Raw genomic sequence first — 25,748 nt, 5'->3', positions numbered from 1 at the left:
CATACTCACCATGCTGCTATTTCATTGCCATAACATTGAATTCTGGATTACAATTACACACAAACATCATCTCATCTCATTAATAGTAATAATTAAGCTGAAGAGCTAATGAAAATTAAAGCCACACCATTATATTTATTGCAATATTCGTAAATTGGCAAAATATGAGTTTTTGTTGAAAATTCATTTATCAGACCTGGTCTTGAAAACAGATAATTGAAAACAAACTAGGCTACAAGTTGAATAGTCATTGCAGGAGCATTTTAAAAGACTAGTAAGATACATTACTATGAGGTACCAAAATTAATGGGTAATTTGAATAATTGCTATGTATAATTGTATCCGCCATTAAGCCCTTTGAGAAGTTTACGGAATTTTAAATATACAATTTATGATAAAATGCTAGCCTTTTCAGAGGTAAATTTCATCACGGACTTTCAACTCTGTAATTAGTATTGCAGCAAAATTCTTGAATGAGCTTCTCATGTTTCAAAAATGTATAGATACTCATCTCATAAATAGTGATAAGTAAGCTGAACAGCTAATGAAAATTAAAGACATGTCATTATATTTATTGCAATATTCTTAGATTGGCAAAATTTGAGTTTTTGTTGAAAATTCATAAGTCAGACCTGGTCTTAACAAAACAGAAAATTAAGATAAAACTGTACAAGTTGAATAGTCATTGCAGGAGCATTTTAAAAGACTAGTAAGATACATTACTATGAGTTACCAAAATTAACGAGTAATAAAAAATTGCTATGCATAATTGTATCCGCCACTAAGCCCTTTGAGAAGTTTATGGAATTTTAAATATGTAATTTGTGATTAAATGCTTAGCCTATTCAGAGGTAAATTTCATCACGAACTTCCAATTCTTTAATGGGTATTGTAGCAAAATTCTTGAATGAGCTTTTTATGTTTCAAAAACAGAAAGTTTGATGAAACTAAATGACATCTTTCCAAGTTACGTACGGGAAGTGGTAGAATTTTTTAAATTGAAGATACCTTCTCTACGGTATGCCAATATCACTCTGTGATAAATCGGTTAATATGCTTAAATGTGTACAGAAATTCAAGTCTGAGAATACATGGAAGACATAATGAGACTTTATTTGAAATGGCAGTGGCCATCGTTTCAATTTAAGGCATGCAGCAAAATTCAAGTTGTTCTGAAACTTTGGCCTTGATCAGTTCACAGTAGAAAAATAAATAAGAATTTTGCATAGTGTCGTGAAATCACAAGGCAATGTCACAATAAAGCTTTCCTTCAGAGCGAGGGCAAAGAGAGTCATTAGCACTCACACATTAGCAAATGTTAGTGATTGATCGGTCAAAACATTCGAACATTTATCGCCAGTCATAAGACATGTAAAGCAAGTACGTCAATGCTCAGTAGTCGCAGCTGCTTCATCATTTATGTTGCTATCACTTTAAAAGGGTAATCTCACTGATTCTTTCGAAACGAACGTTTCTTATCGTCTCCTAGAATGTTGAAATACAAACTATACTATCAGTTTTGCACATGTCACACATAGTGTATAATATACATGGTTTATTGTTAAATCATCTCTAGGATCACAAATTTAACTACTAGCACATATGCAGTACCCACAACAAGGATAACTCCAACAATTAACATAACATGGACCCACGTAGGTGGACTCTGCCGGTTACAGGCAGTACTGATTTCAATACGACTATGCAATCTCACGGCTGGAGTCTGCGCTGACTGATACACGAACATTTTTTTCACGATTTCTGGAGACATCTTGTTCAGTCTGTGCTGCTTTTCGTGAAGGTGTTCCTCAGGCACCTTTTTTTTCATGTCCATTATGGCAGAACGATACTTCTCTGTTCCAAACGTCTTGTCTGTTGCTTGGTTATTTGCCAGGAATGGAAGTACATCCCCATGGGCATCAAAACCAACTTTTCCTACAAGAAAAAATTGGGTCATTTTGATTCATTTTCTTTCTCTGTCCTCCATTACTACCTATATATATATATATATATATATATATATATATATATATATATATATATATATATATATATATATATATATATATATATATACACACATAAATATATATATATATATATATATATAATGATACTACGTGTGTGTACTGTGTATATTTATTTGATATAGACTATTTATGTATTTTTACTTATTTATCTATTTATATATTTATTTATCTATTTATCTATCGTCACATGAATAATCATCACAGATGACTGCACATCATAATGTTTTAATCGAGGCATTAACGTTGTCATTTCCATGAAGACTGTCACCCATTTGAAATGATTGTTTACCGAGATAGAAGACGTGCTGAACGTTACCAATGACTACTATTAAACTCAGTCTCTCTTCCCCCTCTCCCTAAGTAACACACATGTCCTAAATTACAAACAGTGATATATATATATATATATATATATATATATATATATATATATATATATATATATATATATATATATATATATGCACACTCAGACTTATATTTTACTTACTGAGTTCAGTCTTGATAAAAGTAGAAATCTCTTCTTGTTGGTCCATGGCTTTCTGAAAGCACATTTCACAATGACAGGACACCAAAACACGATCAATATCAATGATGCTGGCATGGCATCTTGAGCTTGGACAACCCATACAACACACTGGACTGCAACAGGTACGCTCTCCTTTAGATTTATATCCTATGCCGCGACCGTTCAAGTGTCCTTCAGATACTTGCTCTGAGAGGGCTACATGTACTTGTACGTCTGAATCACAAAGTTTGATGGGCATCCCTGTGTCACCAAAGTGGACACTAATAGATGGACCACTGGCAAGTGTCTTCTCGTGGTTATAATTGAAATATCGGTACTCAGCTTTGGATGTCTCCCTGTTAAATGCAGTCTGATGGATAAATGGATGTTCATCAAGATACTGACAATATTCCTTCCGAACTTCTTGGGTTCCCAGTAAAAGAACATTGGTACTTGCACGTCTCCGAGGAAACAAGGGAACAATATCAAGATACTCTTTGAGACTTTTCTTTTGTTTTTCATTTAAAGCGTCCATTAAGCTGAACACCCTTTTCCTTTGAGCGATGGCGTAGGCACATTCATCATTGTATTTCCAAGTTGTCATCCAGTTCTCACAAACTGGCAAGCTTTCATTCAGTTGTTCATCCTTACCTTTGGATCTTTCGTCTTCCAATTGTTTCGATTTTTCATCACCATATAGAAATATCAATACAGAACCTACAAAAATTGAAATTGTGATGGAAGTATTTATTTAGTTGCTATGAGCAACTTGATGACGAATTTTGTTCATTCAATTTAGCGACAATTGATTTTGGCACAAAGATAATTGATGTATGGCAAAAAGACAAGAATTAAATAATATCATAAAGTAAAATGATTGATAATATGAAATAAAGTGAGAGCATGAAATATCATATTCATCCTACATTAGCTATAATAATAATAATAATAATAATAATAATAATAATAATAATAATAATAATAATAATAATTTTTATTGTTCTTGTGGGGGTTATCGTTGTTGTTGTTGTTGTTGTTGTTTCTTGTGCTGCTGCTGCTGCTGCTGCTGTTGAAGTTGAATAACATGTCAATGGAATAGTTGAACCGTAAACTGAAATTGTGTCACTGAACACAAGTACCTGGAGGATCTGTGATGCCTGTTGTCAGGTCCCTTAGTTCATCCCAGTGATCTACATTTTGGTCTCGTCGACTTGGCGTTATCAGAGTCCGTGTTTGCCTGACATCAATGACAACAATAGCTGTCACAGCTAAAGCATCACCGTATTGCTTTTTATCATCGTGTATCACAATATCAACATCATTGCTATCAACTACTTCACCAAGCAGAGTTTTTACTTCCTCTTGGGCCGTCTTATATGACTGTAGCTTCGTAGAAACACACAGAATCTGCTTCTTGTGCTTCTTTCCTGCAACAAAAAAGTGCAAGAAGGTGATAGATTGCAGAATAAACTTCTATCAAGAAAGTCGATTTGATATTCAGATTGGGTGGATTATCAACATATCTCACATGGTTCTTGCACATGATATACATCAGAAGCCAAGCGGCAACAACAGTGTTTCCGGTGGAAAGCTCCATTCAATCATTGCAATGAAAGCATATAACACTTGTTTCAGTGCTAGATGACATTATGGTGAGCAAACATTTATGTCAATAAAGTGACGTAAAATTTATTATTTAGGTAACCCTAATGATCAAGCTGCTTTAATTTTCTGCTGTGTTTTCATTCAATTTTTTTCTGACATTGCTATCAAAGTGTGTATTTTCTTCTGAAGGAATCTCCTATTCAGGCAATTTGAGTAATGAAAATCTTCTCTCTCTCTCTCTCTCTCTCTCTCTCTCTCTCTCTCTCTCTCTCTCTCTCTCTCTCTCTCTGATGTCGAATGCCTGCAACTAAACTTTGAAACTGATCCACCATACATCTAATGCTGAGATCACTATAAATAATGCAAAGTGAATTATATATCTTTTATGAAGATTTAATTGTTGCATTTGCTGTATTCCATCCAGAGATAATGAATTGTTATCAATGGGGAATATTTCCGTACATCGGATCATCAGATGAAACAGTCAAAAGCTCCGACAATCACTTTGCAAATTGTTGACCCATATGATCGCGAAGATCGTGTTGATTTTATATGTAGTTTTATAATTCGCCGTTGGTCTGTAATATGGTCAGATTTCAATCGGTTTGGAGGTCGGAAACATTTTTCTAGCACCCCTTCTTGTCTATACTGGGTAAATTTGTTCAAACCAATAGTCCGAACCTATATTCTTTTTAGATCGGATAAATCAATATATTATCTGTAATTGTTTAAGGGATACACGTGGAACCTTGAAGAATTCTTAAAAGCAGTAAAAAGTCTACATACGAATTACAGGTGCCGCCAACGAAACTGTTCGTGTAAAAAGGTGTTCGTGCGCAGTTTTTCAGAGGACGGGCAAATTTAAAAACTCATCAATGGGAGGGGAGCAAAGTCAATATTAATAGCGGGCGGGGAAGAAATTTCAGTTTGTACAGTTGGCCGGGAGAACATTTCTGGCAGTGGGTACCGGAAAATAGGTAAAGGAAGGGGAATGCCTTGGTTGATAGAACTTCAGGGATCGATGATTAAGCTTCGACCGTAAAGTGGAGCAATGTCCAAAGGTTGAAATGATGTTTTTTTTTTCTGGCGCAGTTTAGTAATGGGGAATTTCAGTGGTAGGGAGAGGGCAGTGGGGAACTTGAATGGTTGTGAGGGGTGGGGAGCGCGCTGACCATTGATACTGAAGGGCAGTGGGCATCATAATTCAGGGGAGGGCATGTTTTTCGAATATGCTTATGGAAAGGCAGTTACGAACAGTTCTACTTTCCACTCCAAATTTTTAGGTCAAGGTCAAAAGTATGTAAAATCAGTACATCAACCTTCGAAACATGTTTTGCGATGATTTGTAAAATTATCGAAATTTACCAGTTGGCGGCACGTGAAATTAAATCAGTGACTTTGCTGCAACAATCAACATAATTTATGGGAGGAGTACACGACTGGTGACCGTGATCACGACCACGAGGATTTACAGTCAACTCGCACCTTTTCCAACCCGCCCAGAACCAACTCGTCCGTACCAACTCGCTCGTTGTTTGATATGTACATGTAGTATAATAACATATATCTGGTGTTATAGAGTCTACACACCCTGTGTTGTAAAATTTACGGAGTGTCCACTTCCGGGGTCCACTCAAAGGCGATTGTCAAAAATTGGGAGCCTGAAATTGGCTATTGACAAGCGGGACTTTTTTCGCCAATATTCACCACATTTCAGCTAAATAAACTGCTCTTCTTCCACTTGAATGAAGAAAACAATGTTCTACCATGTGGAAATTACAAAATAAGTTCCAATACGTCACAAATTCAACATATTACGCGGTAGCGAAAGCCGTCATACGCGGTACCGGGGTAGCTCTGCGTGGCAGGGCTGTGTGTTACCGGCGTTACACAGCCTCCCACCATATGCGATCAACGTATGCGATGGGAGGCCGTATAACGCCGGTAACACACAGCCGGCCCTGCTACGCAGAGCTGGCAACGGAGTATCGCCTCAGCAATAGCATTGTGGTTAAGCCACCCTGCTGCACGTGTATTTTGGTCGATTGGTGTTGTCGATTTCAAGTAAGCTTATCTTGCGTCGTGAATCCTTCCTTTTAACCGGTCGGACGTTATTTAAAGTCGACGATTTGTCAGGATAAGGTACTCATGAAAAATTACAAATTGATTTCGGGCGAGTTGGTATCAGGCTAGCCCTGCGTACAGGTCTGTGTGTTCCGGGCGTTTCACGGCCTGTACCACATACACTGATCGCATATGGTGGTGGAGGCCGTATATAACGCCGGGAACACACATACCTGTACGCAGGGCTAGTATCAGACGAGTTGGTATCGGGCGAGTTGGTATCAGGCGAGTTAGTATTGGCGAGTTGGTATGGACTAGCTCTGCGTGGCAGGGCTGTGTTACCGGCTTTATACAGCCTCGTGAGAGGAGTTAGAATCGGACGAGTTTGTTCTGGGCGGGTTGGAAAAGGTGCGAGTTAACTGGTACCAGACCAGGAGCAGCATATAGTTCAAAACGAAACTACATGTGTACGAATGTTTTATGTGGCCCTCGAGGGTAACGATCAAATACAGTCGCAACTTCTGGCCGCCATAAGGCTTTCTGTTTAGCTGTTCTCACCATTTTGGCATCAGTTTCAGGCAATATTCACTGGTTTTAGTGTGTTCAAGAAGCCGTTGTATATCACAAACTGATGACGTCATACTCCAACATTCGCCCTGTAATGGCGGCACTTAATCGCAGATCGCTCCTAGATGCTGTAACATGTCTTGACTGTTTCCCAGTTGCATATATATATTGGATGAATCAGAGCTAAGATAGTACCTACCTTCAGCAACGGACTCGACTAATGCCGACGCCATGGTAATTGAAGTATTTTTCTGCCTACAGCGACCAGTTACGCCACGATCACATGATCGTCACAAGTCTTTTAGTCACTAGCAAAAGGTTAAACAACAGATAATTCCAGGCAGGTCATTCAAGGTCACGTAGTGGCTGTCGTTCTATTTCTGATCGATATTCCTTTCACTTCCCCGTACACTGTGTATCTATGTAATGTTCAGTGACTGTGCATACGTTATTTTGCGGTTCATATAGCAGTTTCTTTAACTCAGCATTGTATGGCTTCCAACCGCGAATACAGCGTATAAGCTAATATGCAGAATCAAGACATGGAATGAATTATTCATAGTAGGGGCTGACTTTCAAAGAATTGAAATGCCACAAAGCGACTTTAATACTACAATAAAAACAACACATAAACTGAAAAGGCGAAATAAATTACATTCAACACGATTGGAACTAATTTGGGATAATTGGATCAACATATTTTTCAAATTTCTCAAAAATGTTAGGTGCCTTATCACATGAACTGGCCCGAATTCCCACCTGTGTGACGTAGAACAGGACGGATAAGAAATCCGAATTACCCCTGTTGTACGTCATCAACCGGAACTTTTTTCTTTCATGGTACCGTTCATACATGCAGGCGTCGCGACACGAACAGATTTGTTGTGATCGATGCCGTGCTAGCTCGAACGTTATTTTTACAAAAAGGTGACCCGATAAATCCAGACATGGAAACATAGAAGGCATATTTGTCCAACGAAATTTCAAGTCGCTAAAACAATAGCTTTTCCCGAGAATCGAATGGAGATACCGACGATCGTTATTTTAATGGCTCAGTAACGTGTCGGCTCCAGTCGAGTCGTGTGGGACGTCGTACCTGGCGATCCCGGTTGGCGATAAAACCGAAACCTACACCTCAAACTGAATAAATGAGTATAGTATAATCTTCGGGAAAGCGACATAGGAGGCACAAGCCTAAAGTCATTCGACAATCAACGATCAATTTCCTTAATCACACAAAAACTCCGTAAAGTCTCGCTCGGAATCAAACTTGCAGCGCGGCATAATGCCGTAGCGAAGACATAAGCTTTTGAGCTGTGTGCAGCGCTGTGGAATCCCATGTACTTCGAAAGTTGACTCAGACAACACTCAAAACAGAGTTTCCGTCGACAAAATTAGGATGTATCCATGGACGAGATATGTGTCAATGCAAACATCAAAGTTCGTAAGACGAAAACATTTGACCGAGATCGGGATTGACGAGTTGCCGGACGAGTTGACACCGGCAGAGACCGGTGACGGAACGTTGTGGGCACAGACATGCAATGAGTGTGTCATCGAACGAATCTCGGAACTTTCGCGCTCGCAAAGGTCGTAAACTTGTGTGATATTTTGAAAGCCACGGCATCTCTGAGAATGAGAATTACTGTTTCGATCGTGTCGTCTCATTTACTTCATAAATATAATTGTAAATATTCTAAGTAACTCTGAATACTATGATTATCCGTCGCCAGCACGGTGGAAAGCTGTGTCCCCCGATGGCCAACTTGCCTTGGCATCCGTACAGCGCGAGACAATGATTGACACGTTCACGTGACCGAATCCGTACGTCTGGTTGGTGGAGATACCCTTTAGTGTAGCAAATTTCAGCTTGATGGATTTATGAATGAAAGTATCTCCTGGGTGACGGGCCGCTTTACTCTTTAAATGAAAGTAATCCGCGTAAGTAAAACACAAATCGCGACGAAATTCATGCAATTTGTTACGATAATTTTGATCCATCTACGTCAAAAGAAAAATAAGAAGACTGTTCATGTGATAAATATATAATCCCATGGTATTTTTCTCTGTTTGACGTCATCGTATACTCGTGTTTTTCGCGGAGCCGCACAACTTCTCGCCTTCGGCTCGAAGTTGTACGGCTCCGCGAAAAACACTCGTATACGATGACGTCAAACAGAGAAAAATACCATGGGATTATATATAAATATAGCTGAAAAAATGTTAGGTGCCATATAGCTGAATGTTGCAATATTACAAATTACTCACAAAAACAAGTGTGTAACGTAAAAAGAAAAGCAGATGAGCTTACATTCATAGATATTAAGGACATTACGTCGCCATCAAATTATCCCAAATAAGCTCCAATCTTGTTATTCTGTAATAGCAGGGCCAGGATAACAAATCATGCATTATATTCATATTGTGCGAGTTCATACAACCAAACCAATTATATTAAATTTATGTAGATGGTATGCAAGGTGACGATTAATTGATACAATGACGTTTCTTGTTTGCGGAAGAGTATATCTGAGTAATGTAGATTGATATATAGTGTTCGACTACAGGCTTTGTTGCAAATCACCTTCATGCGTTGTCCAAACCATGGGAAAAGAATGCATTTACTTTACCTACAAGTATGAACATAATAAACGTGTGTGTAGGGTATTGCTACAGTGACATACATTACACGATTTTGAAAGAACAAAATAGCGTATAGCCTACAGCGTTCAAAGATTGGTTTAAAAGCAACATGATGTTGACAATAACGGTCACCTTATGAAGAATATCACCGATTTATTAGAAGTCTGCTCACAAAGACTGACAGGTCCTCAGAATAACACTGTAAAGGGACAAAGTAGTATCTCACAAAATTCATGAAAAATTGCCGACTTTGTCCCTTTAAACCAGTAGGAGTCAATATGAAAATTGATAGAAAAATTTTGGATCACAGTGCAATGTTCATGTTTGAAATGAAGAGCTAATTGTTCTGAATTTTTTTTGAAATTTAAGTTTGTTGCCATAATCCAGCTAATATCATGTAAAAGAAAAAATACTTCAAAGATAAGTATTACAAATCAATTTGTCAAACTTACAGCGACTGTTTTGGTATATGTTACAAAACGGCAAAAAGACATATATTCTGGACTTTACTGATAAGCATGGACCATCGAAAACTAATCGTGAAACAATAGTTCAATGCAGCGTTTCAGAAAAGTACATGTGCTGACGAGGGTCGACGCCTGACCTGTGTTGCACAGTTAACAACATTGCCAGATAACCTGTGTTGCTATAGAAATATTACAGATATTTTAAAACAATTCTTCCATCTTCTCCCTAAACAAATAAAAATATACTGTCTAGCTTTACAGGTACAATGTACAATATGCATTGTTATTGGTTACAACATCCGCACTATACATATAGGTTTGAACACTATATGACTTAGTCTGCTCCCTTAGCACTTCTCTACGGACATCAAAACCGACTTCACCTGCAAACTTGAGAAATCACAAATCATATGACGATGATATGTCTCGGTGTATATACCTGGGCAGAGGCAGCTGTTATTTAAATAAGACCACGTGATCACACAGCTGATGTCTGTGCTGACTGATAAACAAACATTTGTTTCACAACTCCTGGAGATGACTTCTTTAGTCTGTGCTGCTTTTCAGCAAGGTGTTTTTCACCTGTCTTTTTCTTCAGGTCCATTAGGACAGAACGATACTCGTCTGTTACAAACTTGCCATCTGTTGATATGCCATTCGTCAGGAATGGTAGCACTTCTCCACGGACATCAAAACCGACTTCACCTGCAAGAAAAAAAGTCTTGGTTATTGACATCTCTCTCTCTCTCTCTCTCTCTCTCTCTCTCTCTCTCTCTCTCTCTCTCTCTCTCTCTCTCTCTCTCTCTCTCTCTCTGAATACATAAATATAATGAATCTATCTGTATGTATAGTAATTTATGTATTATAATGTTTTGTATCTGTAGGCCTATATGTTATATTTATATTATGCATGCATGCATACATACATACATACATACATACATACATACATACATACATACATACATACATACATACATACATACGTACATACATACATACATACATACATACATACATACATACATACATACATACACACACACACACGCACGCACGCACGCACGCACGCATGCACACACACACACATACATACATACATACATACATACATACATACATACATACATACATACATACATACATACATACATACATACATACATGCATACATACATACAGATGTAAGACAAAGAACTATCAACTATATCAATACATCCCATTGTGAAGTAAATATTACAGTTTATGCAAATATTCGGGAAGTTTCACATAGTCATAAGTATATGGTTTTGGAGCTCAGGTACCACTAATACAGTGTCCCGGAATTGTTCCTATAGATAAATAGGAAAATATTACCACGTGACCACACTTAACTAATGCTCGCAGTAAGTTTGTAGTGGTGTCTGATCAACACTGTTGACGAGCAGAGAAAATCTGACTATATTGACTTCGAATTCGCGAAATATTCATTCTTGTAAACAGACGAAGCTCATTATTATTCACGTTTGATGTCTTTCTTGTAACATTTCATTGTGCTCTCATTGACCTTTTATACCAGTGACTCTATGCTGCTCATTTTCTAGCTGTCTCATCATTCATGTTTGTCTAAATTATCAAGTTCACAGTGTTAATTTGAGACAAGTAAATAGTTATATTATAAATGTGTGTACTTTTCGGAGTATTATATCAGACCGAGACTTTACTTACCGAGTTCAGTCTTGAAAAAGGTAGATATCTCTTCTTGTTGATCCACGGCTTTCTGAAAGCATGCTTCACAGTGATAGGACACCAAAACACGGTCAATATCGATGTTGCCGGCATGCCATCTTGAGCTTTGACAACAATCCAAAAAACAACCACAGAACTTTGCAAACAACCTTCCACTACTTTTGTAACCTTTCCCACGACTGTTTAAGAGGCCTTCAGCTACTTGCTCTGAGAGAGCATCTCTCACATTTTGAAAATGGCAAAGTTTGATGGGCATCTCTGTGTCACCAAAATGGACATTAATAGACGGACCACTTGCAAGTGTTTTCTCGTGGTTGTAATTGAAATATCGGTATTCAGATTTGAACGTCTCGCTGTTAAATGCAGTCTGATGGATAAATGGATGTTCATCAAGATACTGACAATATTCCTTCCGAACTTCTTGAGTTCCCAGTAAAAGGACATTGGTACTTGCACGTCTCCGAGGAAACAAGGGAACAATGTCAAGATACTCTTTGAGAGTTTTCCTCTGTTTTTCAGTCAAAGTTTCCTCAAAACTGAACACCCTTTTCATCTGTGCAGTGGAGTAGGCACGTTCATCATTGAATTTCCAAGCATCCATCCACTTCCCACTTACTAGCAAACTTTCATCCATTCCCTTTCGATTGTTCATCACCGTACAGAAATATCAATACAGAACCTGCAAAATTGAAATTGAAATTTGTGCAACGTATTATAAACTGATTTTCGAAACAAGGAGTACTACGAGAAGTAGTCAGAGCATCTTCGCTTGTCAAGGTCTCCTCGCCGGACTCCTTTCTGGCTCACGAGCCGTGCGAGTGGACGATGTAGTTAGAGTAAAAAATAACAACATAGTAGAGGGATTAATAGATCATGATAACATGCAATATAGTGAAATTCTGTGCTTAGTAAAAGGAAACAAAACATCTAACAACAACAACGACACAACAACAACAACAACAAATTGTTGATACTAAATTGAAGTTGAATGACATGTCAAGTGAAGAGTGAATCACTAACTGAAATTGTGTCACTGAATATAAGTACCTGGAGGATCTGTGATGCTAGTTGTCAGGTTTTTCAGTTCTTCCCAGTGATCTACATTTCGGTCTCGTCGACTTGGCGTTATCAGAGTCCGTGTTTGCCTGACGTCAATGACAACAATGGCTGTCACAGCTAAAACATCTCCATACTGCTCTGTACCATCGTATGGCACAATGACAACATCATTGTGATCAACTACTTCACCGAGCAGTTTTTTCACTTTCTCTTTGGCCGTCTTATATGATCGTAGCTTTGTATAAACACACAGCACCTGCTTCTTTCCTGTAACACAAACATTACAGATATGTCGGTAATAAAGTGGTGGTATAATCTTTTACCAAGAATAATGATGTTTAAAGCAGGTGTAATCAGGTAAATAATATATATATATATATATATATATATATATATATATATATATATATATATATATAACGTCATAATGATACATGTTGCGAAATGCGTATTGATGATCTTCTATTTATGTATGCATAGTGATAAATATTGAGTAGGATAATGAGTTGTTATCAATAGAAATATTCATATAAACTTCTAATGGAGTAATATTTGCATACAGCAATCATAGGATAAAAAAGCAGTGCCCTAAAAGTAAGTTTCCATATTCTTGAACACTCGATTCATTGAAATTTTATCTCACATCGAAGAGAATGTTTATAAGTTCCCTATTAGTTTTCTTGTCTGATCGCTGCAAGGTACATACTCCGTTGGCAAAATGATTTGAGTCCGTGTCGGACTGTTCGGACTTGCTAAATGAATTTAAATATTGACAGATTTCAATCGATCCAGAGGGCAGAAAAAATTCGTTTTTCACTCTAACCTCATCAATATAGGTAACAGATCATAATTTCTTTTGGCAAATAGAACAAACAATAAACAAAGTACACGAACTATTTAACAAAATGTACGACAACAAACACATCGATCATGATACGTAGAAGTGTCTTGATCCATAAAACATAAAAATCCGTACCCCGCAGTGGTACTTATTGCCCAAAAAATCACAAACCTCCGAAAAATCTAAAAGACACACTAGTCAAAACAAAATTTACAGAAGTAAAGAAACATAGAACAAACAAACCGAACCACCAAACGGATTCACAACGAGACCCAAAAATTAATATACTTGCCTCGCTACTCGAAGAGCAAGACCACTAAAATGCATTAAATAAATTTTCACAAACACAAACTAAGGAAAGAATCTACACTGCGACTGATGAGAAACCACACTCGGGTTTCGAACGCAAGCGTCAAAGGGCCACTCTATCAACATTGTAACACCATAGGTCCGCTAGCTGCGTCTCGCCATAAGCTTTCCCCACACAAACAAAACATTACCGTACACACTAATCCAAACCTCCCTACAAATATCCGAAGCGAAACAAACATTTCATTAACACAAACAATCGGATAAGAAACGCAACGAATCAAACACAAACTCGACACAAAAACATTTTGGATAGTTAGGTGGGGAGCCTCTTTCACATTTTTTACATACGATAATGCTGAATCTATATTCTTTCAAAGTTGGATACTCTGTAACTTAAAAGGATCTATATAGGTTGGGTTCCTAAGGAAGATCTTGAATTGCAGGTCTACATACGAACAAGACCGTTGAGTTTGTATCAATAAATTGAATAATCTCCATAATACATTGTAATAATGAACAACCGTGATGTTTTCACACGCTTTAGAATTTTTCAATCAGAATGTTAACTGCTCTGTTGGTTAAGTAATACAGGGTAATGTATTTCGTGTCCAAATAATTTTGAGCCTTTCTGAAAAGTGTTGTCCATTATAGTAAAATAATTCTATTTTGTAATATTCAAAATTTTCTGCGTCAGGATGGGAACATCCCCTCCTGACTTTCCTCAGCAGTTGGATTATTTGTGTCTGACAATTCCCCTCCTTTCTATGCCCTGTGCAATCTTGCAAAACATCGGTAGGTTGGTTTGCAATGCCTTTTATTTCTCAGCACAAACTTAAGGGGCCTTAGATAGATAAAACGCGCGCATGGAAAACGCAATTTTGTGTTCTGTGGGGGAAAAGGTTTGGCTGTACTTCGATTATCGTGCGCAAAAATTGCACTGTTTACATTTATAATGTAGTTCTTATTATGTAGTTCGTTTTTATGTATCGTAAAATATCATATTGTTCGGCATGAACCAGGCCAGTGCGCTACGAGTAACGTGACAATAATTTTTGATACACTTATAATTCATTTCATTCTGTTGGTTGCCTCATTGTGGAGTTGGCGCTGAACAAATTTAAAGATTAATTTTTGTGGGGGTATGCCTGGGGGCGGGGTTTACAGCGTATGCGTGATTTCATAGCGACATAATTACCGATCGGTATGGCTGGATTTTCGCACTTGCAAACTTTCGTTTAGGGGAGGGGAGGGCTTCAGGCCAATCGCACTAAGTTGCGTTTACCGTGCGCATGTTTTAAATATCCACGGTCCCTTAAACCATAGACCCTCGAGGGTCTATGTTAAACTATAGTAGCGTCATTTTCACAGAGTCCAGAATGACGTCTACTTCTGATTATTACCGTGTTGTCCATCGGTAATCGTACAGCTGTACGTACAGTTTGCTTTTATTATGAATACCAAAAGTTAGATGTCAAAAGTTAGTCTGTAGCAATACAAGTCTTTCACAATCGTTTTTGTTATGTACTTATACAAAGAACAACGTTCCAACAAAACAAAAGGGAGGGACATCATAGGGTGTACACGCACGCGCAAAAACATTTATGTGATAGTAGAAAAAAGTTGCCAGAATTTATGCGAAAAAATGAACGTTGAGCAGTAGAAAAAGTAATGCTCGCCATATATTCATCTTCCAAATCCCCCAAGATGTAACATTGTCCTCATCTTAGTATCTATGGAATCAATAAGATATGACCATGTAACACCACGGCTACATTCACGACACCGTCGCATCTTATGGTCGTCAGAAGGCCAGCAGCTGTGTTCTTTGCTGTTCCCAATTATTTAAATCGGTTACATTTACTGATTCAGTGTTCAAGAATAGTGGTACAGACACAAAATTGTGCCCAGCCACAAACATATTGGATAAATGAGAGAGGATAGTACGTACCTAAAGGATCTGACTTTGACGCCATGATGATATCAATATTTTGCCTGCTTCCAGCAACCAGGTACGCCTGACACGTCACAATCACATGATAGTCACTATTCATTTTGTCACCGGCGTCAGTTTACGCGACAGGTCACTTAAGGTCACACGGTGGATGTCATGTCTATTTCTAACATGTTTCTTTCACTTTGCCGTACACTGTGTATCTAATACTCGGTGACTGTGCACGGCGTTGAATGCGTGCCATAATTAAGCTATGCAATTTGTGATTACGACATGCCTTTCATAATTACGACATGATCTGATGAGATGCAAAATGCGATCATTTGGACATGAAGGCTCGACATTCGTAAGTACGATATGACATGATGAGACGCAAAATGGGATTATTTGAACATGGAGACTTGACATTCTTACATGAAGAATGCGATAATTTGACTATGAGAATATTCAATGCGAAATTACATTTGATAATGCGCAATGAAGACGCGCGATACAACATTAGCATAATTGTGCAGTCTGGTTACATGGTTTATACCACGCGACGCAGGATGAGGAGTTGGGGCCGACTCGCAACGATTTCGAAGCTGTTATCCAATTAGGTGGCTGAATCTTACCAATATAATGAAACAATACAAATAGACTCCCTAAGTGACTGTGAATAGTGACAATCGACCAATCAGATATAACCTTGCAAACACGCTGCGAGTCAGCCGAGGAGTTGAAGCTTTGAATTAGGTCACCTTTTCCAGCAAACTAGGGAGTCACCTAAAGCATTTTGCATCTCATCATGTCATGTCGTAATTACGAATGGCACAGCCTTTTACGAATGTCAAGTCTTCACGTCCAAAGGATCGCATTTTGCATCTCATCATCTCATACGAAAGGCATGTCGTAATTACGAATGGCATAGCTTAATTATGGCACGCATTCAACGCCATATAGACGGTCGATATTTATTTATTTTTTTGGCTCATGATCTTTGTGTAGCTTCCGACCTCAAACACTGGACAAATATTCATAATCAAGACAAGGAATAAATTTTGCATGAGGTGATTGTCGGGTCTGAATCTAAAAGAATTGAAATGCTGTACAAAAGAATTATAAACTAAGAATAAACAAAACCCCACACAATCTTCAAAGACGCGAAATAAATCACAGGCAAGACCGGGTTGACAAATCATACATTTTATTCATGCTTTACGGGTTTCAAACAACTAAACTAACCATACAAATGTAGGTGATAAACAAATTGATACATGACGTATTTTTGTATGCGGAAGAGTACATCTGAGTTTTATATGTGAGAATAATGCATATATGGTGTTCGATGGTCGATTTCTTTTGCAAATCATCTGTATGAGTTGTCCAAGCCACGACTCGGCTTGAGTACTTTGGTTTATGCCGACACGCAGGGTTAGCTGGTTATTGCTATGGCGTCACACAATAGTGTTTTCAAAGAGCGAAATAGCACATAAATCACACTTATCCTATAAGTTGTCATCTTAAAAGCAACATATTTTTTGATATGTCGGTCAGTTTATCAGCTATATGATAGTTTTTTTCAAGAAACGTGATCACAACAACCGAAAGGTTTGCAGAATGACACTTGTATCGGTAAATACCAAAACTTCTCAAAAGATTTGAATCACAGTGAAATGTTTATGTTCTAAATTTATGTTCCAAATGTTGCTGCGAAACAACATTTGTTTAACGTATGTATGTATGTATGTATGTATGTATGTATGTATGTATGTATGTATGTATGTATGTATGTATGTATGTATGTATGTATGTATGTATGTATGTACGTACGTACGTACGTACGTACGTATGTATGTATGTATGTATGTATGTAGTACGTATGTATGTATGTATGTATGTATGTATGTATGTATGTATGTATGTATGTATGTATGTATGTATGTATGTATGTATGTATGTATGTATGTATGTATGTATGTATGTATGTATGTATGTATGTATTATGTAAACTGTTTATGTGACACACCTATACAATCTTCTTTTGTACACAAAGAAACATAAGTATGCGCACATAAATTCATGTATTTTATATGTAAACATAATGCTCTCTCTCTGAAAATTAATATCAAAACTACTTCACTAAAGTAAAAATACTGCAATTGACGTAAATCTCTGACTGGGAAGTACACTCCTATAAGATGAGATTTTACTGTAGTTTAAGGTAACATTACATATATATATTTAGTACATGCACCGACGTGTTCATCTTTTCACTAGAAGGACCCAGGGATAACCGCGTTAGTTTAGGTGTTTACCTGTGTTATCAGCTTGGTCACGTGACACACAAAACTAGGGACCTTCAAAAGCATATAGCTTGTTCCACCATACAACAATGTATCTCGATAAAGTTCGCTATCCTTACCAGAAACATTCAGAACAGCAAAGTTAATTTAAGTCACTCTAGAAAATATGGTCAAATGCTAGAAGAATAGTTAGCTATATGGGAACAAAAATATTTAATATTGTAGTGAGCTTGGAAACCACAGTAATTTAACATCTCTGTATAAATCAGCGGCAGTCATGTCGATGCAGGTATTTATTGACATGCTCGTTTATAATTGTGTTATACAAAACATGGCGGTCATGACAGTTAATATTTCACAGAGATGTGGGTGCACTGAATTGGCCGATTGTCAGAAATTACTGTGTTACTAACAACGTACTAGTATACTGTGAAATGAAGCAGACTATCTCAGTCTACGAAACGTTCAAATCACAAGCTGCGACACAAAAATATGCAACTTTGTGTACAAGTTTTACCAACTAGACATCTTCTCTACTCTATGGCATAGCTGTAAGGAAAATATATATTTTCTAAAATCGTACACTTCGAGGTTCTTAATTTTACACGTGGGCTGTATTCAGACTATCTGCTACGCAACCATGACTTATGTATATAGTATACCCTACACCGGTTATAGCTGTGTGTCTCACTTGTAAAATGTGACATCTAAATTCTAAACGTCTTCGTTATTTAACTTTATTTATGAATCATTTTTGGGGATATTAGTTTTTAAAACACAAGTCGAGTCATTGTACTCTATATAGAATGCCGTCTCATTATTACACACGTCTAAAAGGAGTTAAATCTATGTTAAATCTATGTTAGCAGCGCCTAAAAAGTGACCGATACTGCTCAGGAGTTTGAGAAACAGGATAAAATCAGTATAAGTACTGTCCCTTTCTCATTCTCTGAAACACGCTGAGTGCAGCGGAAAAATGTTTATTCTACAAAACTGTTCCGTTACTAAAACATATACGCTGTAAGAGCAGAATTTCGAACCTTGCAGTTAAAATTTGACTTCGCAATGCTCACTGTGACTATCGATCGATTCTGGAAGACATTTCAATACAAGTTCCAACAAAACTTATATTGCCAATATTGAGTAACTTAGGGGCAGTAAGAGTAACATCTGATTATATTTTTTGTGAAACATAAGTATGCCATGAGTTAAACTCATAAATTAATGTTCATATCTTCACTACACCAATAGTCCATCTCTTCATAAAACAGTATCTGACCTTTGCCCTATGTGCAATAATTTCCTTCTTGCTCAATGCTTGTGATGACAGCGAACAAATGAATTTGTTGACAAGGTTATTTTAAGAAGTCAATCGTATCCGTAGCTTCCAGAGAAAAATACGATGATGAATATAAAAGCGACGGTGATAAAACACATTGCAACAGCGACGATGATCCAATCTGCAATCGAGTTCTTCTGTATAGGACCACGATTGTACCTGCGCGAATAAGTTGGTTGTTGTTCTCTGATGAGTAATTTGTCGACCTCTGCAGCGCTCCTTCGGGGAGTCGCCTCTTTTCCCTGTCCTGTCGGCTTCGCAGCCCCCTGCTCTGAACTGTACTGTACTATCGGTTGCCGCATTTCCTCGTCGTCGTCGATCATGACGCTCACGTGACCCTCACTTTTACTTGGCGCTGGCTCTGAGTATCCCGTTGGCTGTGTCGGGGTCTGTTTTTCAGGATCTGTAGCTTCCCTGGCAGCGACATCAGGTGAGGGCTGAGGGGGAGGCATTTGGCTCGCCTCGCTTGTATCGACTTTATCAGGAATATTAACGCTGGTCGCGTATTGTGGATTTTCCGTCGGAATGTGTCTAGTTTCCACCATAGCTGTAACAACATTTTCTTCATCCATTGACTCATCTTGCTTTTCTATTGACGCGAATCGACTCCGTGACGTAATGGTTACCGGGACAACCATCTCTGATTCGTCTTCGGGTGCCAGTTGTTCATCTTCCTCTTCTTCACCTTCTGTTTTCCCCTCAGTAAATGTAGTGATCTTGGGCAATTTCTTGGATGGTATCTGAACTGCATGGTATGTGTACAGCCTCCTGACCCACTCATCAGCTGTCTCTCCGAGCTTTCTTTCCTTTTCCTCAAGATGCTTTTCTTTCGCGTCCTTCTTAAGACTTATGATGATTTCCCGACCTCTCTTTACGACAGTTTCATCATCGCCGATGTGTTCACTCAAGACCGGCAGCACAAAACCGGTAAACGAGATCCCGACTTTACCTATGAAAACAAATGAAGAATGTAAATCAAATTTCACCCATCACGGCGATTACACTTGTCACCACTGACATTCAAGCGAACTCATTTCATTCCGGACGAAAACAGACAAAACAAAAAGACAATGAGCAACCAGTCATCAACGCTGGCTGTTAAGAGGCGGAAATGCACCTACACAACAGTCGTCAGAGGTTCGCGCTGTGTTTCTCAAGAGTAAAACTTATAGTGTCTCATATTCCTTTTCTAATATTTTTATTCTAATACCTAACAAAAGATTGATGCACAGTTTGAAGACAGTATAGATATCGTATTTTGCCATTAAAACATCTTTAATTGTGTTACAGGGTCTTTTCACACATCAAAATGACTCTGTGCAGTACTTACTTAGTTCCTTCTTCATGTGTTTTGTAATCTTGGAAAGCTGGTTGCAGATTTTATGGAAGCACTCGACGGAATGACACGCCAACAGGAGTCGGTCAACTGCTGGGTATTTTTTCACACCAAGTTTGTTGCTGATCCCATGATCTGTCAGGAATTTCGACGTCACCTCGTCGCAAATATCTTGTTCACCATACCATTTAACCTGTTGTAGGATGCCGCAGGATAACTTGATGGAAGGTACACTTTTGGGATTTTCTTTAAACTTGAAGTATTCATAGGACGATGTATGTTGGTGCTCTTCTGTGTCTTCCTTACTTTCTTCATGAAGGAGAGGATGTTGGATAAGACAAGTATGGATCTCTTTCTTATCTTCCTCGGCCCCCAGGAGAAGAACGCTGACACTCTTGTTCGTATCGGGATACAGTGGAATGTGCTGGAAATACTTTTCGAGTTCTTCTTCTTGAGCTTTGTTGAACTGGTCTTCGAGACTGAAGATGCGGTTGTTCTGAGCCAATGAGCAGGCATGCACATCACCGAATTTCCAAGCCGTCAACCATTTGTCTGCAATTATTTTGCCCTCTTCCAAGTTTTTCGAATGTTCATCTCCGTAGATAAAAATCAAAGAAGAACCTGGAAACAAAGAGATAAGGTGACAAATGATGAAATTGGCGTGAATGCCTGTATTAGAGAAGGTGAAAGTACAATAATTTTGATTTACTAAATTTATAAGGATGTTTTCTCAGAGAGAATTTGCAGAGATGTTATAGTCATCGCTTCCTTATAATTTATATGTCAACTGAAAAGTTTCAGCCGTGAGAACAGATATCAGAAATCGGAAGACAGGTTGATAGTCACTCACATTACACGGTCAATCAGATAATCGGTAAAATGAAAGAAAAAAGAAAGGCATGAAGGAAAGAAACTTTAAGAAAAAAAAAGACAAAGAAAGAAAGAAAAAAAGAAAGGCACACAAACTGAAAATGAGGGGAGTCAGTTGCACTGGTAAGAATAAAAGATGGTAACGAAAAGACATGTCATACGCTCAATCAGACAGTCAGTAAATCAGCGTGACGGACAGAGTACAGTCAGACACACAGACAGACCACTAGACATACTGACACTCTCATTGTACAACCAGCAACTGTACAACCGGCATGGATTTTATGTGTTATTTTATGTCTTTGGTGTACTCTCTTACCTGGCGGAATTGTGCATTTTGATGAAACAATGTCAAGTTCATCCCAGTGATCAACATTCCGATCTCTTCTCTCAGGAGTCACCAGTGTCCGTGTCTGTCTTGCGTCGATGACGACAGCAGCTGTTTGGCCAATGGCATCCAAGGACGGTTTCTTACCGGATTCACTTTTTTCTATAATGACGTCATCTTCCGGAAGGAGTCCTCTGAGGAGCTCGGTGATTTTCAGCTCTGCGTTGCCGAACGATTGTAGTTTTGCGTATGTGATTATCTTTTGCTTCGAGTTCGAGCCTTGGTGGATAAAGTACAACAAAAATGTATCTCGAGTTTAATGTTACGTGACAGACAACTGAAGCAGGATATATCATTAGTTTTATTTATTGTGTTGTCAGTAATACCACGAACAAGAGCAGTCATTTGACGTGTTTGTCACCAGCAGAAACTATCATTTTTAGTTTTGTAAAATTAGTAATTTATAATTTATTTTCTCTAATCGTCGTATGCAGGACGACCGGCGGCTCATTGAAAGAGGTGGGCCACACACTGTTTATACGTAAATAACTAACTCTTTGTCCACTCTACTGCGTGAGACTAAATGAATGATGGAGGTCCGCTTTCTTGTACTGGTGTAATTAGTATTGCAGAACAAGCGTTTCGTCATGGGAAATACAAAAATTAAGTATCTGAATCGGTGCTTTCTCCAACGGTCGTACGCAATTTTGAATTACCGTCCGTTAAAATTTCATGAAATGGTGTAGTATTCAGTTTACTGGTTACAGGTCCATGCATGATGTCATACATAGAATATCTGTTAATCATTAAATTTGTTGAACCTCGCTGAACAATCATAGACCCAGCCGTTTACATACGCCATTTTGAATTTTCAAGCTACCGCATTTTATTGTACAAGGCCAACACGGGGAAGTTTACGCCTTAAAACAACCCAGCGTCACGTAATGCATTTTGATGAAATGCAGAATGGAGAATATAATTTTAAAACGATTTATCTCATATTTTCTTAGCCTTAAAAGAAGGTTTGGTGACTAACACCATGATGTTTTTTTTTCAAAAATAGCTTTAGTAAATATTCTAACCAGTAGTTGAATTATTGACAAACAAACATAATGGTGAGGTTATGGTATACACTATTTTATTCCGTGTGACGCAGACAGGTAACAAACCAAATAGAAATGTTATTTGCAAAGTGTTTGATAGGTTCCATGTGAAACAGACCGGATAGATTACTCGACCGGTGTACACTCTGAATCCGACAACATTTATTGTGTAGAACCAGCAAACGGTGAGATCAAGGGCAGATAAACTTATAAAAGTATCATAGAGGGTATGGGCCAAACATTGAAGATTTTGAAAACTCACAATCAAGCCTTCAATTCACAATCGAACCTGGCATGCTTTTTCGAAAGTTGAATCCCATGTTTTCGTTTTTCACAAACATAAAAAAACGTTGAATTCGTGCAAAATGTATCTACCGCATGGGATTGTGATGTTATCGCGAACACACAGGCAGCTCTACACATTAGCGTGCATCTCAGTTGAAATTCCACAGTCACTAGGCATAGTTTTTATGTTTTCTTATTTAGAAACAGTGCTTTCTCTTTTGAAGTTTAAATCATACTAGGCAATCTTTTCTCCTACTTATCATCACACTCACCTGGACTATCCGTTTGATTTTCTTCTGACGCCATTTTTACAGCTGCGAAATGGTGAGACCGTCTACATCAGTGTTTTCGGTGACACTAAAGTAAAGGTCATAGACGCCAGTCTCCACACGGTACCACAGACAGCATGACCCCTTGGTGGGGTTATCACTCGCTACTAGTACGAATGGCATTCGCACACCTACGCCATATGAGCGAAGTGTAGGTTGTTGTTGTTGGGCGGGCGTTGAAAAGCAAATATGAGACCTGGAAATCAACTGGTTGAGTGCTTATTGCTAACTAACATTTCAGTTTGCTTCGGTGTCAGAGCTTATTTTTTGTTGGTACAGGGATAAACGATAAAAGGCAGGAAAATAAACCAAACTTACATTGCCGCCCATTGAAAATAAGCTCAGCTTACATGTACGATTGAAAAAATGTACTATGTCTCGATCTTAAGGTGTGCCATTCCGTTGAATATTATACTAGACGGTATCTGCTTCGATATTTACGAATCGTTTGCAAGGGTTCGTTTTCTTTCCTGCTAAGATTAAAGTTTTATTTAAGCCGAGGAAAAAGGGAACAGAGAAAGAATAGCATAAATCACATCAAAATATCAGGTGACAAAAGTAATTACCAATAAGAAGATGGGAACACCCAACGCTGTATCAAACAAAGTCGGAGTTATGGATCACTTTAAACAGTCATATTAGAGCGTTCAAGCTGATTTCAACACGTGAAGTTTCAGCGGTCTTGTTTGCAATAATTCTTTTTAGGAATCATCAAGGAATGACCGCAGTCTAGAAGTAAATGTGATATATAAGCAATGTCTTGCAACTTGTTATTAAATCAAGTGATTTAGTGATTCACTTTCTTCCAGTGCAACACTTAAAATGAGTCTTACACACATTTTAAAAACATCTTTTCGTCATGGAAAAGTCCAAGAATTGACGATAAAGTGTATAGTCAAAGGCTACATATTCAACAGCTGCTTATCAGTTGCATAATAGAAATGTGAATTTCTCCCTTGACTTAATTAATTCATTAAGAATAAACGTGTTGGTAAACTATGCATGTGATGCGTTACTTTTAATCCGAATGTTTTTTCTAGGCTGTCTTGTAAATTGGTTTTCATGGTACTTTCCATTCAGTGTCTTTTAGTAATATTATGTCGTTTGAAATATTCTGATTGAGGAGGCGCTTTTTCCTACTCCTCATAACTTCAATTCCCTGCAAGCCTCTCGGCATTTCTATCACTTTGAAGGCCATTATCGCAGAAAGTCGCGGTATCCAGGTAAACAAGAGGACACCATCGTGTCATCGCTCGTACCTCACATCAATTGTTTTAAAATTTACATACTCGACTGAAGAAAACCCACAAGCAAGACACATTCTATCTTTCTGATTATAGGCAGCACATATCATACACCCTATTCTACCATAGACAGTACTGTCTATGATTCTACCAATACCTTACACCATTACCTATGCGTTCCCCAACAACGTCATAAGTCTGATCAGCTCCTGTACACAAGTTTTTACCAGGGGAAATACATGACCGAGTCAATATACTGCATTTTGCCTTCGTACTACATCCTACCCAGACCATGATGTCAACTAAAGCGAATATCGGTGACAGCCAACCAGGGCAGGCAATACAGTCGTTCGCGAGAAAGTTTGTAGGGGACGGGCGTGCATACGTTTTGCCATCAGCGGGCAAATGTTTTACTTTCTGTTTGCAATATCTCTTTGCTCAGTGAGTGAAACGGAAAACCAAACAGGCGTAGAGACAGTAGAACTTTTATTGTTTTTCCGAGGGTTACCAAAGAGGAGGGAGAAGTCAAATATCAGGAACAGGGGCAGTTGGGTGCAAAGGGCGAGGCAGACGGTCATCGGGAAGGTTCTGGAAGAGAGTAAAGACCCAAAATTTAAGGTTTCTCCTATTACTTGCTAATGAAAAATCGATTATTGCCCATCATCGCCTTTTCTTCTTGTCGCATCAGCTTTCTTGTCAATTTGTTCTCGTCAGACACTCATTTCTGACATCGTAAACAATACTATAACACCGATACAATGCCTGTAAAATATCCGCAATTACCAAGCTAACGCTCTGTTTCAAGATCCCACTGATCATTTCGACCTTAACAAAAACGCAAAACTTAGAAACAA

The 25,748-nt window shown here is 38.2% G+C and overlaps 2 protein-coding genes across 3 annotated transcripts; both read right to left on the bottom strand.

Moving 5' to 3' along the window:
* Positions 1–109: 109 nt before the first annotated feature.
* On the bottom strand, positions 110–15,855 carry LOC139115456 (uncharacterized). The gene is made up of 8 exons (XM_070677565.1): positions 15,773–15,855; positions 12,660–12,938; positions 11,592–12,291; positions 9,006–10,589; positions 6,974–7,503; positions 3,678–3,965; positions 2,521–3,255; positions 110–1,935 (listed from the first exon to the last, which is right to left on the bottom strand). The coding sequence occupies exons 5-8, from the start codon at positions 7,005–7,007 to the stop codon at positions 1,562–1,564; spliced, it is 1,431 nt and encodes a 476-aa protein (XP_070533666.1). The 5' UTR covers positions 7,008–7,503; positions 9,006–10,589; positions 11,592–12,291; positions 12,660–12,938; positions 15,773–15,855; the 3' UTR covers positions 110–1,561.
* A 1,089-nt stretch (positions 15,856–16,944) lies between these two features.
* Positions 16,945–23,769, bottom strand: LOC139115453 (uncharacterized). 2 transcript variants are annotated; one of them, XR_011548128.1, is made up of 5 exons: positions 23,594–23,769; positions 21,925–22,212; positions 20,730–21,356; positions 17,731–20,348; positions 16,945–17,579 (listed from the first exon to the last, which is right to left on the bottom strand). XR_011548128.1 is itself a non-coding variant. In XM_070677563.1 (4 exons), the coding sequence occupies exons 1-4, from the start codon at positions 23,625–23,627 to the stop codon at positions 19,429–19,431; spliced, it is 1,869 nt and encodes a 622-aa protein (XP_070533664.1). In that variant the 5' UTR covers positions 23,628–23,769; the 3' UTR covers positions 16,945–19,428. The 2 variants fall into 2 exon arrangements, 1 of the variants encoding a protein (XP_070533664.1); XM_070677563.1 differs by having other exon boundaries at positions 16,945–20,348.
* Positions 23,770–25,748: the final 1,979 nt, after the last annotated feature.

This window comes from Ptychodera flava, chromosome 17 (assembly GCF_041260155.1).
Source record: "Ptychodera flava strain L36383 chromosome 17, AS_Pfla_20210202, whole genome shotgun sequence".
Lineage (NCBI taxonomy): Eukaryota > Metazoa > Hemichordata > Enteropneusta > Ptychoderidae > Ptychodera > Ptychodera flava.
Note: the sequence above shows the minus strand (reverse complement) of the source record. Positions and strands in the feature narration are given on the sequence as shown.